Here is a 13,210-nt window from a genome sequence, read left to right as displayed (position 1 = left end):
TATTGTGATATTATTTTGCTGGTATTATTATATTGGAAGCATGTTGATGATCCTAACCAGAAGAGACTGACGCGCCAAGTACTTTCTTCTATCTGTTCACTATTACCTGTCTGCTGATGCTGAAGAGCAGAGCATTGATATGCAACGGGTGTTCCCTCCTTGGTCCAAGTCTCCCACATCTTGCCTTTATTTTTGCAATTTTGCCCTTGACCCAACCACTTCAAGCCTCTGAAGAAGTTTGGCTGTGGACTTTTCAGCTCTGGCCTTGAGTTATAATAATATTCTCACACATCCCACTATATTAGTTAGGGGACTTGTGAAACAGAGGAGGGACAGAGAGTTATTAGTTGAAATTCCCAAATGAAGGACTGAACACTGAAAAAACTTCCTCTGCTTTTATTTGGCCTCAGCTGAGGCAAAATTCTTGTGTAGCATCAACAAATAGTTATCTGCTAACTAACCAAAGATAGTTAGCTGCTAAGTTCTAGTCACCAGACTTTCGGTCTGGGTGGCAATGTTAGTGGGGCTTGGCTTTTAGATGCCCAGCTTGGGTGTGCAGAGCTGCCCTTCAGGAAGTTAAACCATGGGAGGCTTCAACCACATATTTTTTTTACATTTAAAATTATGAAGAAGCTAATGCTCCTGATTGAAAACCAGGCTTCAAACCCTGCCAGCTGCCATTTGAGTCTAAAGGAGGAAGATGACTATCTCCAAACCTGGGTATTGTTAAAAGCAGGTGACAGGAAAGACGAAGAGGGGGTGTTACGAGTCATTCCCACCTATGCAAGATCTTTACATGCTTGTACTTCTGACCCCAAGATCAAGTTCCAGATAGTGATGTAAGTAAAGTTTAGTTATCTTTCAGAGAAGCCACAAGAAGCCTAAAACTGAACTTTTTTTCCATGAGGAAATCCTGTAGCAGCTCTACTCTGCTATGGTAGCTGCAGCTTTGCAGCACCTTTGCTGGAAATAGGCATCGCAGGAATTCACATTGGGTTTCTGGCAAGCAGTCAGGATGAAATTTCTGTGCAGGCAGAAAATCCTCCCGCAAGAAGGGTGCTCTTGGGAAATGAAAGGACAGACCCTCAGGAACTGTCACCTCCCTGATCTAAGGACAGTTTGCCCAGCTGAGGTTTGGTGTGAAGTGTTTGCTCATCTGCCTGAGCCCTGGAAAATAAAAAGGAGGTTAAAAATTAATCCTTGCAGCTGGTAACTGCTGGAATGGATTGACAGGGTGGTGCACTTTTTTCCCCCCAATACCAGGAATGTTATGGAGCAAACACCAGGGTTTATGTATGGTGGCTTGACCCATACAACTCAAGGCACTGCATGACTTCTGTGGCGTTAAGTGCAAGTTTTTGCACTGGCCTGTTTAATTTTGGCAGTATGAAGGTGTTGCTATCCTGATTCTTCAATGTGACAGCGCCCATCCAGCTACAGGCAGCCTTGTATTCCCAGCTCTGCTTGTGAATATATGAATAATGTGGCATGATGGATACCTTTCCTTTAAAATTTCAAGGATAGATTTACTAATAGCAAGATATTTGAGTCACCTGGAAAATTATAGAAACCTTATGGTATATCACCCCTCTTATTAGTGGCTCCTAGTGCTTGGGTTTGGATCATCACTTGCAAAGGACATAGCCAAGTGCTGCTGGAATCAACCTGAAGCTGAACCTTGAATTTCAGGCAGATAAAAAGATAAATTCCTCTTAGAAGAGACTGCAGGGGATGGAATCTAAACCTGCTGGAGCTAAACTAGCACCAGAAAGTGCTATCTTGCCACTACACGAGGCCAGTTTCTAAGTAGTTGGGTAGTTACCTTAACAGCTATAAGAGGTGTAAATCTGTAGAGGGGACAGATGGAATAAAAAGAGAAACTGCCCTACCTGTCTCCTGCTCCACAGGGAATAATGCAAGCTACATTCACAGTAACTGATCCTAGTAACTACTCTAAATGGAGAGGAAAAAGCTGTGGCTGACATCTCAGTACAAATTACAGGGAGACAAGTCTGTATCTCCAGTTCTCTCTCACTTTAATTCCTGTGCTGTGCAAATAAAAAAGATCCACCATTGCTGAAGACCTTTAAGCTCCTTTGTGTGACATAGTAAATGTGGAACTAAACAGCTTCAGGAAGGAAAGACCTCTCCAGTAGCACCATGAGGCTATTATGTTTCCCAGAACAATAAATTGAGGGAGGATGTGATAGGTGTGTATTGTCTTCAAAAACATGTCAGGCTTTACATTAAGGAGAGGCAACAGCCCATCTTTTTTATGTCATGAGTGCAAGCAGTTGTAGAAATGCGCTCACACCCTGTGCAGATGACTCCTGGTGCATGGGCAGTGGTGTTTTGCTTTTCACAAGCCAGGTTGGTCTTGAGAGCAGAGAAGAATAAAGCTGAAATCAGTAGTTGCGTTTTGGGCCCTCAGAGCATATCACATGTGGCCATTAGGGCAGGATTAAATAAACATAATTAGAGAAATTCCTTCTGAGAGATGGTGCTGCAAAAGGACTCAAGTGCACGTCTATTCTGCGCCCTGCTTGAAGTACTGCTGCTGCTCCGCTGCTTAGAAGCAAACGCCTTTTGAAGGCAGTTCAGAGCCACCATGCAGTCGCTTAGCTTTCTAGTTTGCTAGCTGCATGTCATCTTTGAAGGCTGGGAAATTGCAGAGGCAGGGCCGTGATTCCCAGCTGAGTGAAGCGGACACTTGACACATTTCATCCCTTGCAATTAAGGGAGAGAAGCAGAATCGGGGGAAAATTCAAGCAGCATTTTAGCAACAGACCACTCCCTTATCAAGATGAAGTACAAGCATCACCCACAGATATATGCAGGACGGATGCTAAGCACAGACAGTAATAAATGTGTGTGAACTTTGCATGAGAAAGCCTCACACATAGAAGACTTCATTTATTGCTCTTAGTCATTTACACACATCCTTCTAAAGTGAGGAAGCTCAAACGTAATCAAACCCTGTGTGCAAATTACCAAGTCAAATGCTGTTGTTCTCTTCTCTTCTCTTTTAATATCAGAGCACAAACCTCCCAGTGCAAAAATACAATCTTGTGATAAAATGACTAATACATGACTAAAGCCATTCCCATTGTGCAGGCATAGCTCTGGGGATCATTTGTTTTTCATGGTAGATCCCTCAGACAGTGAATTCCTCTGGTGGTTGGGATTATATTAATGACCAGGACTGTTAGTCACCTCAAGGGAGCTGAAACAGGATGCCACTCTGGTTGCCATTATTAATTCTAAGTGCAGGTGTGAAAATTAATTTCATGGGTATTTTTATCATTTCCTTTTAGTTAAGGATTAGAGTTTCTGAATGACCCAGACTCCGGATGGAGACGAATCTGAACTGGGTCTGCCCAGCACTTCTGTAACAGTGAGCTAATTCTAATGGAGTAGGAGGAAAAAAAATGGGGTATAAGACTTTCCATCCCTTGCTTGGTGAAGACAATTAATGACACTGATAAATATCAGATGTCATCGAGACGTACATTTCTTTGCACCCAGACTCTGTAAGGCAACCCAGTAAATTGCAGGTTGTTTTCATTTCTGGGGAAGAATAACACATTTGCCAATAGCAGGAGGAAAAAATGAGAAGTTAAATATATCAAACCAAATCAAATGTAGCTGATTAGAAAGCTACAGTTTCCATTTGCTGGCACCAGTACTGTTTTCACATAGATTTTCTGACAGATGCTGCTATATCTCCACAGTCAAGAAGACAGCTCCAGCAGCCAAGCTTCTGCCACAGGGATCAAACCTGGCGGTTGCCAGCCATAGGTGGAGTTGGGCTGTTGAATTTGGGGAATGAGAGGGGAAAGGTTGAAAGGGCAGCTAGCTCCCCTTGACTGAGATATAATCAGCTGGATCCAGTGTGGAGGGACAGGCTTGGGCTTGGAAGGGGGAAATAGCCCTACCGCCCTCAATTTCTGCCCATGATTAAGTCTCAACTCCTGCCAGTTCAGCTGGCGAAGGTGTTGGCTCCAAATCTGCCCTGTATTCATTGACACCTCCTCCTGCCAGAGCTTGATGAGTAATGCTCAGAAGATAAGCAGGTTAGGCCAGATTGAGGCAGATAATTAGAGGTTGGAGGTAACGTAAGATCCCTGTGTGCTCCTATACGTACAGCTCATCCGGGGTTTTGACTTGTGATACATTGCACTCATAACCACCCCTCATCCTGCAGCTCTCCTCATGTCAGAGGCATCTCTCTCATGTGGGCAAGAATTCTACCTACTCCAGAGATGGACAGGGAGAGAGCCATAGGTTCTGCTATGGGGGTGCCAGGCTCAGAGCTCACTTCTCCATGCAACAGTTGTCAGCCCCTCATCACTCTTTATTTTAAATGTCTCTCCTTCCTGCTGCCTTGCAAAGCCTTTTGGGCCTACTCTCTCTCCCCTTGCACCTCCCATAGCTATTTCTATCAGTATCACCCGAGCACACAGCAGGGGAAAAGCTGCCGCTTGGAACTGGCTTCACTTTACACCTCACTCCCTGCGCCGAGAGTGACCCTCCCTGCACAGAGAGCTGTGAGAGCCGGGGAGGGCTCAACGCCAGCCCTCCTCTGTTATAATGAACCTTTTTAGGTCATGTAAGCCAAGAACCTTGTGTTGCTAAAGACCCCATCAGTTACTTGAAGCAGTTATCGTACTTTACTGTTTACACTAAGTAAGCCCAGAGCATGGCGCCCAGCCCATCGCACGCAGCGCAGTTTATCACCAAAAATTAATGAGTCTGTGCCATCTCGTGCTTCAAGACATTAAATCAGGGATTTGTTTAAAATTTACTGAAGTTCATAACTTCTAATAAAGACTGTCTCAGCCTTCACAGCTGCACATCAAAACATCACGTCAGAATCGTGCCCTCCTCAGCGCTTACTGGCAGGTGACTTTAAGAAGGAGATAGCATGTAAAATTCACTTATTTTTTCATGCTGCCACTGCAACCATTCCTTACTGCTGAAACAACTTAATGCAGAGCAGAAGGGAGAAAAGCAGCAATGATTTTTTTTTTCCCTTCCCTGAGCTAAAATAGATACAAAAGCAGCATGCATATCGCAGGACATTATCAGGACAGCTCAGATAGGTACCATTAAAGCAATTGCTTTATTCTCCTCCCTTACTTAATGCTGGTTTTCTGCTTCTGCAGAGTTTTCAAATTCATTTGAGCACCACTTTTTTAGCAGGTTCTCTATTTACCCTCTTTAGCTAATTTCAGAGCAGGCAGTGCATCATATAACCGAACGTGATGACCCAAGTTATAAATGACAAATTCCAACATAAAACCTTGATAAAAATCTTTATTGCAATTTCATTTTTTATTTCTTTTAGATAAAATAGATTTATTTTTTTTGTGTGCATCAGAATGTGTTCATTGATTTTATTTTTTTTTTACAGCCATTTATGAAAATTAGTAAACTAGGACATGCATCATGAAATAGGCACAACACAAATCTTGTGACACCAACCTTGAGCCCCATTTTGGAGCCACTTGCAGCTTTTCACTTGCAGCTCTGTGCTGTCTTCCCTTTAGAGAGGGAAATTGTTTCTGGATCATACAAAGCTATTTGGAATACTTCTAGCATCTTATGAAAGAAAATATTTTGGTTGCTAAAATGCTGTCCCTTCAATTGGACTCAGAGTACACAGAGCAAACGTACTCAGCACTGATGCTGCCTCTTGTGACTGTCAGGCACTTCCAGGGGAATGAAAGCAAAGAGGCTGCTAATACCTTGCAGTTCTTAGGGCTAAACCACAAACCTTCTCAGATGCAACACAAAAATAACCAAGATGTGTGTTTAAGCCTGCCTTTCTGAAATACTTTTTGTCTAATTTAGCAGCAGAAACTTTCCATACAAATGAATATATGTTGCATATGCAGGGTCTGTGCAGAATTGGCCTCCTTTTGCAGTTTTGAAACACGGCAAGTCTGGTGGATTCAGTAACACTAATGCAAAACTGGAAAGTGAAAAGAGAGAAGCGAGTTTCATTAACGGGGAAAATTCTACATAAAATATACTGGTGCTGATAGAGGAAAGGAAGAGACAGCCAAGATGTTCAGCTGCAAGTGGAGTCCAATTTGATGCTCAGCATGAGTTTAAAGGGAAGATTTTCTCAGCCTTAAAATAAAAGAGCAGCATCAGATACGTATGGGGCAGAAAACTGTCGTCAGAGAAATGGATTGTACCAGGCTCGGGAGAAGCGAGAGTGGCAAAAGTAGCTCATTTTGCTGCGCCACATTTATAGACACGCTCATCTGAATGCTCCCAGGAGGACTGGCTTGATGCATCCAGACAAAATACACAAGCATCCTAGCGCGCAATATCAATCACAATGATAAAACCTGAGCGGAAGGGAGATGGACCACAAGTTAACAGGAAATTTTGCCTTTGAATTTTGGGGGCCAGACCTGATTTCCTGCCAGCAGATCTGCTGGTGTCTTTCATTTCTTGTAGCGCCAGCCCTCTGGCATAAACAAATGGCTAACGTCAGGGACCCGATCCTACTTGCACTGAAATCGATACCAGTTTTGTCATTGGTTTCAATGGGATCAAGGATTCAATCCTGCAGCTCTTGAAGTCAATAGGATTGGGCTTTTCTCTGCATATGTAAGGTGGAGTTAATACTGCAGAATGAGCCTAAATTATATTGATTATTTGGATTTAAGGCCAAGCATAAAAACAGGATTAGGGGAAAGATAAAGTCAGTTTAGAGCAGCATATATTCATGGCGTGAACTCAGCTGGAGCGAAGGCTGCAGTGGCACAGCCTTAGTTAAGCCAAGGCCATCGGAAAGTATTGGGGGGTGCCAAGAGCAGAACCTCACTGCAGAGATCCTTTTTCATCTTCTCCTTCTAAAGCAGACCCTTGAGTCACTCATTCTTTATTAAAAATAAACAAAACATTGACAGAGGAAATTATTGTCACATATATACAGGTGGTAATTGATTCTGCTTCTTCGCTGCTGCTCCTTTACCCTCTTCTCCGGCACAGGGCTGTTCTGTGATTCTGCAACACTGCTGGCAAATCAGAATTTATTGTACATATGTTTGTGTTCCACTTAATAAAAAAATATACCTACATTTCCAGATAAACTTTGTTAGTAATTCATGAGGTAAGTGACTGTTTATGCTAATAAGGGAGAAATATATTCTCGAGCATAATGCATTACATAAATTTGAATGCAAAATGTTCAATTATGAAGTAAATACAGGTAACGCAAACAGTAAATTACTTCCAATAGAAATATATAAAGAATGTGTCTTCAAAGAGAAAGAGGCTTTTATTTGCATCTGCGAGTTGTTTAAAGAGAAAAGAATTAATAAATACTGAATTACTCTTATGATGATTTAGCTGGTAATTCCCCAATCCATAACGACTGCCAGTAATCAGACTGTTGTTTCATACCCTCCAATATAAGGCAGGACTGTTTCCTCAGCAATTTTATCCCTACCAGATTATCTCATCTGATTCTATTAATTCTCTCCCATAAATCTGCTAACAGTGATATGTGATTTACTTACCCTGTTAACTGATCTGAAGACTGTTAAAAGGATTTATCTAGCACTGCACCTAGGAGCAGTTTATGCCTTATCACTCTGTTACTCTGAAGAAGTCTTTCTGAAATCAATTTGGCTGGTTTCATAGTTAAATTCAGCAGACACTGTTTAGTTCTGCACCATAAAATAAGACACTAGATAAACAAAAGGAGCAGCAACTGTGCTTAATGTGTTGCTCTTGATACGTGTTTAAGTTATAACAAATTACACTCCCAGTCCATATAACTCATAACCTGCACGTTTGCTTCTGCTAAATCTTCTGTGCTGGATACACGCACCCAGACCTCAGCGATGGAGGTTCTCGCATACGCTGCTGGCGTGCTCGTCCCAGTGCAGGGCAATCCAAGTGTAGTTGGAGTTAATGTTTCACATCCCCCCTGCACGATTTGTCAGAAAACTCTCCCACAATAAATATGCATCAGCTGGAAGCCTTATGAACCAGGTCAGCAGCAAACTGGGAGCAAGCAGGGCTCCAACGCTACGTCGTGGAGCAGAGATGCTTAAAAGCAAACCGGCGCAGAAGGCTGTGAGAGGGACCTTGGAGTTTTCCCTCTGCCTGGCTCAGGGCAGGATTGTTACAAGCAGCGCTGGGAAAAGGGAGCAGTCTGGGGGAATTGGCCTGTGATAATTGTGGAAAAACCGAGGACTGAATAGCTCTAATTGAAATGAAAGTGTGTGATTGTTGTGGAAGAAACACTGTTAATAGAGGACTGTAAATGTTTAGACACCCATTGTGAATAGCCAAATAATAAAGAAAAATACTACTAAAATGAGAATTAGACAGCATAGGGAGGAGAATGTTGCTTCTGAAGGTTATCCAAAAATTGCTAATAATTTTTTTTTCTCTGCTGCACTGAACAGTAGAGACATTTTGGTGCAGCAGTTCTGTGTAACAATCACACAAGAATAGCACTGTACAACTAATAATTTAACTTGCTGTTCTGGTGGGTCAGAGTTTCAATTAATTTGCAGCAGTTGCTTACATTGGTGTCAATTAAGAGATGGTCCCCATTAGCTCACACAATTTCATACTCTTTGTCTAGAGTTCAGAGTTTACTCAGGAAATTTACTCCTTTGCAAATGTAGCACTTTGAATCCTCACATCCAAACAATTTTATGGGGCTGGAGCCACATTTGCACAGCCATCTATCACCCAGGCAAGTGAAATACTACAATTGTACATTCTGAAGCGCACTAACCTTTTGATTTAAAAATATTAGCACACATTTTACGTCTCTCATAGGTGAGCATGTTAAGTGATATACAGTACCACATCCATCTTACTCGGGGGAAAAACAAATACAAGAGATTGGACTTTCTTGGGGTGGGGGGGGATTTATGCTGTAAACCTGGAAGTTTTGTTGATTCCAGGGACGTGATGTGAAGAAACAGGAAATTCCGTGTGAGTAGTTAAATTGTATTAACTTTGTCACGAATTGCAATCTGTAAGGTAAAGTTAGCAGATGCCCACGGCTGTCTGTGCCTCTCTGGGTGTGTTTTAGGACTGTGCAGAACTATATTTCAATTTTGTTAAAGGTGTTGGTAGCAGTTTTTAGCTTTGCGGATTTACTTCTACAATAATTTCTAGATGCAGTTATCTTCCTAAATTTGCAGTATGCCCTACCTGTTTTGGCTGCAAGAAACAGGACATGTATGACTTCCAGATGCTAGTAGTGGCACTCACACTGATAAAGGCATAGTCAGAAGATGTTACCCATTCGTGAATCCACTAGCCAAGTACTGTTTCCTAAGCACAAATTTCTTTGGCTATTGCAAATTTTTCACAGGCAGTGAAAAATTACCCAGAGACTTGCCCGCACCTACTAAGTAATACCCTGCACGCTGTCTGAGGGGGAAGGGACCAGGCACGGGGAGAAGGGAGGATTTGAAGTACAATGTTCAAGAAGCTGGTTTAATATATGACTAAGTGTCAGAAGTCAGGTTTCTGAGAATTACTTTTCAGATAAACAACTTTATAGCACTGCACTTAATCTTACTTACTAGAGACATCTCATTTATCACGGAATTACAAGTAACTTTAATTCTATCGATATTCCCATAAAGCCCGGTTGGAAAATCGAGCCTGGCAGCCCCGGAGGTTGCGGGTTTCCCCGGCCCGCGGCAGGGGGCGGCGGGTGCAGTGGGACGGAGTGCTGGGGCCGGGCGTGGGCAGCGGTCGCTGTGGGGGCAGCCACCACCCGCCAGCGGGGCCCCGCAAGGCCCGGCCCGGCTCCCGCGGCTCAGCACCGGCCGGGGACTGCCTCGGCACTGACCTTTCGACGAGAGATGGCGCTGTCGAGGTTTAAACCGAGGCGCTCCGCCGCTTCGCGTCCAGCCCGCCCGCCGCTCCGCCGCCCCCCGGCTCCGGCCCCAGCCCCCACCCGGACAGGGAGCGGGCGGGCGGGCAGAGGGGAGGCTAAAGTAAATACAATTAGTTCTAAATGTCTTAAATTAATTAGTTCGGGCCAGCAGGCCAAGTGCGGCGGGGGCGGGCGCGGGGCTTGCAAACTTGCAGGGCTTTCGCACCTCTTGGCGCAGGGGATGGAGGAGCCGATGCCCCGTCCCCGCAAAAAATAATCCATAAATGACTGGGGCTCTGCGGAGAGCGGAGAGGGGCGAGTGAGCCGCTACCGGCACGGCAGCAGGTATCCGCGCCCGGCGCAGAGGAGTCCCGCGCTACAAGCGGCTGCGCAGCCGGCTTCCCGCCGCTGGCTCCCCGCCGCTGGCTCCCCGCTGCCGGGTCCTCGCTGCCGGGTGGCCGCTGCCGGGTGCTCGAGCCCAGCTCTCCAGACTCCCCCTCCTCCCCGGCCGGAGGGAGCTCCTCCGCGCCCTCAGGTGCCCGCACCGCCCGCCCAGGCGGGGGCAGCTCCCGGGCACCCCGCCCTGGGGCAGGGCGCTCGGCTAGAAGGTGCGCACGGCCGTGGGGAGCGGCGGCGGCCGTGGCCGTCCCGGCGAGACAGCGGAGCAGAACGCGAGGAGAGGGGCGGGAAAGGCGGCCCCCGGCGCGGCCCCGTCCCGCAGCCGCTTACTCGGTGAGTGCGGCGGGAGGCGGCGGGCAGGAGGGGGTTAAGGCGTCCCCAGCTGACAGTCAGCTGATGGGGCTCTGATTGACAGCTCCGAAAAGTTTCCTTGTTTCTGTACTATTATGCTAATGAGGGCTGGGATGGCGGCCGCCCATTGGCCCGGCCGCCCAGTCAATTTCCCATTTGACGTCAGGAGCGCTATAAAGTCTGCAATGCTTTTAAACTCTCCTGCTGGATGAAACCTTTAAAATATTTTTCATCTTCTTGCTGTAGCTTTGGGGTCGAGGTTTGGTTTTTTGTTGTGTGGTTTTTTTTTCGCTCTCTCCCTCTTTTTTTTTTTTTTTTTTTTTTTTTTTTAGCTATTATTATTATTTTGGTTGCGATATCGACTTTGATATTTTTTTTTCGCCTTCGCTCTCTTTTCTCTCCGCCCTCCCCCGATGAACCTCTCTTCTCGCTCTGCACTTTGCATGAGAAAGCCCAGAGGAAAGGCACCATGAAGTGTTAAAAATAACAAAACAAAGCAACAACAACAACAACAACCAAAAATTTACTCGCAACACCACCAGCTAACACTTCCAGCTGCAGTTTGCAAGCTGCAAGAGAGAGAGAGGAGAGAGAGAGAAGGGAGGGAGAGAGGAGGAAAAAAAAAAACCAACCCTTTATGCAAAAGGCGAATAGCGAGAGCCCCTCGCTCTGATGCATCAGCGGCAGCGGAGACTCTGCAAAGGATAACGCGGAGCGGGAGCAAGAGCAGCCGGGGCGAATTGGAGCGGAGGCTGCGAGGGGCCGTGGCGAGAGGCAGAGGCAGGAGAGAGCGGAGCAGAGCTCGCCAAAAATCAAGCTGGCTCACCCGGTGGCAACTCAGAGCAGTCCCCTCGCTCCCGGAGCGCACCCTTTCTGGAGGACTGTCAGCAGCAAAAGGATGGCATCAGAACTGGCAATGAGCAGCTCCGACCTGCCCACCAGTCCCCTGGCCATGGAATATGTTAATGACTTCGATCTGATGAAGTTTGAAGTGAAAAAGGAGCCGGTGGAGACCGATCGCATTATCAGCCAGTGCGGCCGCTTGATCGCCGGGGGATCGCTCTCTTCCACCCCGATGAGCACGCCCTGCAGCTCGGTGCCCCCGTCCCCCAGCTTCTCGGCGCCCAGCCCCGGCTCCGGCACCGACCAGAAGACCCACCTGGAAGACTACTACTGGATGACGGGCTACCCGCAGCAGCTCAACCCGGAGGCGCTGGGCTTCAGCCCCGAGGACGCGGTGGAGGCGCTGATCAACAGCAGCCACCACCCGCTGCCCGGCGCCTTCGATGGCTATGCTAGAGGGCAGCAGCTGGCCGCGGCCGCCGGCGCCGGCGGCTCCGTGCCGGCCGAGGAGATGGGCTCGGCGGCCGCCGTGGTGTCGGCGGTGATCGCCGCGGCGGCGGCGCAGGGCGGCGCGCCCCACTACCACCACCACCACCACCACCCGCACCACGGCGGCGGCGGCAGCAGCGGCGGGCACCCCCACGCCGCGGCGCCGGGCAGCGCGCCGCCCTCCTCCGCCTCCTCGGCCGCCGGCTCCGGTGGCGGCGGCGGTGGCGGCGGCGGCGGCGCCGGGGGGCTGCACCACCCGCACCACGGCGGCGGCGGCGGCGGCCTCCACTTCGACGACCGCTTCTCCGACGAGCAGCTGGTGACCATGTCGGTGCGGGAGCTGAACCGGCAGCTGCGGGGCGTCAGCAAGGAAGAGGTGATCCGGCTGAAGCAGAAGAGGAGGACCCTCAAAAACAGGGGCTATGCCCAGTCCTGCCGCTTCAAGAGGGTCCAGCAGCGGCACGTCCTGGAGTCGGAGAAGAACCAGCTGCTGCAGCAAGTGGAGCACCTAAAGCAAGAGATCTCCAGGCTGGTCCGGGAGAGGGACGCCTACAAGGAAAAATACGAGAAGCTGGTCAGCAATGGCTTCAGAGAAAACGGATCCAGCAGCGACAACCCTTCCTCTCCAGAGTTTTTCATGTGAGTTCCCACAGCCTTGCCACCTTAACTAAAAGTTCTCCGTGTGAGTTGTTGTTGGGGGCTTTGCTAGAGCGACAACCCAGCTTGCCACCTTCTAGTACCTTTTTTTTTTTTTTTTTCCCTTAAAACTCAAAACACTTTAAAAAAAACAAAGTTGGGTTTTGGGTTTGTTTTATTATTACTTCTTTTTTTTCTTTTTTCCCTCCCCCTTACTTTTTAAGGTGGGCTGGTTCCTCATTGGCCAACCTAAAGTTCTACATCAGTTTCTTTTCTGTTTATTATTATTATTTTTTTTTATTTTATTTTATTTTTGTGGGGGCTTGCTGTTGTGTGTTTTCTTTTTTTTTTCTTTTTTTTCTTTTTAAATTAAAAGATCCAACTCGCCACCAACTCAGTTCTTCACATGAAGCTTGCTCTTCTTTGAAACCTGCCATCCACATTATATATATATATATATTTTTAAGTTCATGAGGTTTTTTTTTTTCCTTTTGAGCTTGCTGTGTCCAAAAAAAAAAGTCAGACTTTTTTTGTTTTGTTTTGTTTTGCCATCTTGACTTCTTCATATGAGATTTGAGCTTTGCAAAAAGAATAAAAAAAAATATTAAAAAATAATAA

General features: G+C 46.7%; 1 protein-coding gene across 6 annotated transcripts in view; it reads left to right on the top strand.

The window, feature by feature from the left end:
• The window catches only part of MAF (MAF bZIP transcription factor), a 680,268-nt gene that overhangs the window by 466,660 nt on the left and 200,398 nt on the right, over nt 1–13,210 (top strand). For 3 of the 6 annotated variants that reach the window (XR_010990178.1, XM_068161623.1, XM_068161625.1), the window contains exon 1: nt 10,700–12,595. Coding sequence is in view for 5 of the 6 variants with exons in the window: in XM_068161623.1 (XP_068017724.1) it covers nt 11,523–12,595 (1,073 nt within the window). In the remaining variant the exon portion in view is untranslated. Of the gene's footprint in view, nt 1–10,443; nt 10,607–10,698; nt 12,596–13,210 lie in introns of those variants that run through there. The other 3 variants (XM_068161624.1, XM_068161626.1, XM_068161627.1) reach the window with 3 other exon arrangements.

Source organism: Melanerpes formicivorus, unplaced genomic scaffold (genome assembly GCF_026170545.1).
Source record: "Melanerpes formicivorus ecotype bairdi unplaced genomic scaffold, bMelFor1.0.p_v2 SCAF_59, whole genome shotgun sequence".
NCBI classification, from domain to species: Eukaryota; Metazoa; Chordata; class Aves; order Piciformes; family Picidae; genus Melanerpes; species Melanerpes formicivorus.
Note: the sequence above shows the minus strand (reverse complement) of the source record. Positions and strands in the feature narration are given on the sequence as shown.